The sequence below is a fragment of the Sinocyclocheilus grahami genome, unplaced genomic scaffold, assembly GCF_001515645.1.
Source record: "Sinocyclocheilus grahami isolate Dianchi unplaced genomic scaffold, SAMN03320097.WGS_v1.1 scaffold466.1, whole genome shotgun sequence".
Lineage (NCBI taxonomy): Eukaryota > Metazoa > Chordata > Actinopteri > Cypriniformes > Cyprinidae > Sinocyclocheilus > Sinocyclocheilus grahami.
The window spans coordinates 832,988-835,273 of NW_015505645.1; the positions used below are offsets into that span (position 1 = coordinate 832,988).

The 2,286-nt window shown below is 41.8% G+C and overlaps 1 protein-coding gene across 2 annotated transcripts in view; it reads left to right on the forward strand.

Moving 5' to 3' along the window:
• LOC107553222 (estrogen receptor beta-2) overlaps positions 1–1,586 on the forward strand; it is a 31,147-nt gene extending 29,561 nt beyond the window's left edge. For both annotated transcript variants that reach the window (XM_016235385.1, XM_016235384.1), the window contains one exon: positions 519–1,586. In XM_016235385.1, the coding sequence (XP_016090871.1) occupies positions 519–585 (67 nt within the window). In that variant the 3' untranslated portion in view covers positions 586–1,586. The remainder of the gene's footprint in view (positions 1–518) is intronic.
• Positions 1,587–2,286: the final 700 nt, after the last annotated feature.

The following is a 2,286-nucleotide window of genomic DNA, read 5'->3' on the forward strand; positions in this document are numbered from 1 at the left end:
AATCCGTTGACGTTTACCTCACTTCGGAACATGGGTTGGAATTGGGAACCGCTGATGTAGCCTATTGTAGTAATGTTGTCTCTGGTGTTCTGGTCTGTGAGCGTAAATGCGTTAAGGGGGCGTGGCTTTGGACTGCGATTGCAGCGAGGGTGGGACGTTCGCTTTCAGTGCTATCAGGCTAAAGTTAGCATTTTCCAAGATCTCCTACTGCACCTTTAAATTGTAATAATATTTCACACTATTACTGGTTTTACTGTATTTTTGATCAAATAACTGCAGCCTTTTAAAAGTTAACCTTTAAAAACATTAAAAAAAAAAAAACTCTTACCGACCCCAAGCTTGCAAATTTAGTCCTTTCCTGTTCATACGGTTTTACAGATTACGTTAAATAGACATGCCGATCCTGGAACATTCCTTCAACTAGTGCAGTCAAATGAATAATTATATATTTCTTAAAATGACACTTTTCACACAGGGTTTCAAATCTAAGATAACACATATTGTGTGTCTCTCTCTAGAGCTGAAGAGACAGTGGATAAGACATTACATTGTAGTCCGCATCGAGTGGACATGGACACAGACTGACAGTGAGTATCCCTTCTGTGGGGTAAAAAGCTCCCTGGATCCAGCATTGGATTTGAATCCAATTTCCATGCCGCATATGTAGGATCTCAGGGGAAACAGAACTTTAGGTGACCAGCGACAAACTGAACCAAACAGGGCTTTCAAATGGCTCTCAGTCCTGCTTCAACACAATGCAGTTTAAACTGTTGTTTTTCTATATGCCGTAATGTCAACCCGAAGAGGAATCCTCCTCATTCAAACCAATCATGTGTTCAGTATTCAAGAAATCACAAATGGAATCCTTTCAAACACTCCCCCATCTGCCATTTCTCAGCAGAAAGCTAGCACCACCACCCCTAAATCGCACCATTGGATGAGCCAGTGTTACGTTGTGTCCTTTTGAGCCATTCAAACAGATTGTCGAAATTACACACTGCACATTTAAATATTTTCTTTGCCATCCAAGATGTCTGAGAACCTTTGACTCAAAATGACTGTTTCTCTGAAGACTGGCCAAGCTAACTGAAACGCACACTTCTAATAGTTTATGCATTTTGAACTCTGTGTCTTTGTATTTGTAAGATGTTGGAGTGCTGTTATTTGCTGTCCTGTGGAGCTTTTTGTGGTTTATAAAGTACTTGTCATTGACAGTAAATGTAACACTTTCTAAAACATCTGTGAGTGTTGACGCCTCTTTCAGATGTTTTCTTGAAGCCTGGCTTATATGCACAATCAACATATGAAAAGTGTATCATTCTGAAAATGTGACTTTGTAATGTGTAATTACAGATGCAGTTGAGTTTTCCTGGTGCTACATGTAACGGTGCATCCTGACACAATTCCTTGTGTAAAACTTTCTGCACCTGAAATGTCCCAAGAAGCTGGAATTAAAGCTGAGTGTATAATTTCTGCACACGTCAACAAATAGTATTACAATGCTGCATTCTATCCGACTTCTAGGGAAGTCGTGGCCTAATGGTTAGAGAGTCGGACTCGTAACCCAAAGGTTGTAGGTTCGAGTCTTGTACCGGCAGGGATTGTAGGTGGAGGGAGTGAATGTACAGCGCTCTTTCCCACCTTCAATACCACGACTGAGGTGCCCTTGAGCAAGGCACCGAACCCCCAACTGCTCCCCGGGCGCCACAGCAAAAAAAAAATGCTGCCCACTGCTCCAGGTGTGTGTTCACTGCTGTGTGTGTGCACTTTGGATGGGATAAATGCAGAGCACTAATTCTGAGTATGGGTTGGAATAATGGGTCGGACATGGCCACATGTCACTTTCACTCACACTTTTTAAGGGCTCATCCCAATGTTATCCCTTTGAAGGGTTTACCCTCCTGAGTGTGCACTTCTGCGTCATCTTGCCAAGCAAATTAAGTCGTAGTCACATATTTAAAACTGTGCAAAAAATCATGGGAGCACAGTGTCAGTCGTACCCTTTGAAATTCTTCTTTCTGAAGTGCCCTTCAGAGGTGGTTATCTTGTTTGGAATGCAGCATGAAAGTCATTTTCGAACCATTTTCCCAAACACAGTCCTAAACTCATGCGATTGGATGAGCAGGTTGAATTATGCTCAAATTAGCTTTTTAATAGCTCCGTGTTTACAGTTTTTGGGGAATTAACCTACTTATAGTTATCTGGTTAAACTGCGGTAACAAAAGAAATTACACACTTCAGCTTTAAACTGGGGGGGGGGGGAAGGCTGATGATACAGGGACAACA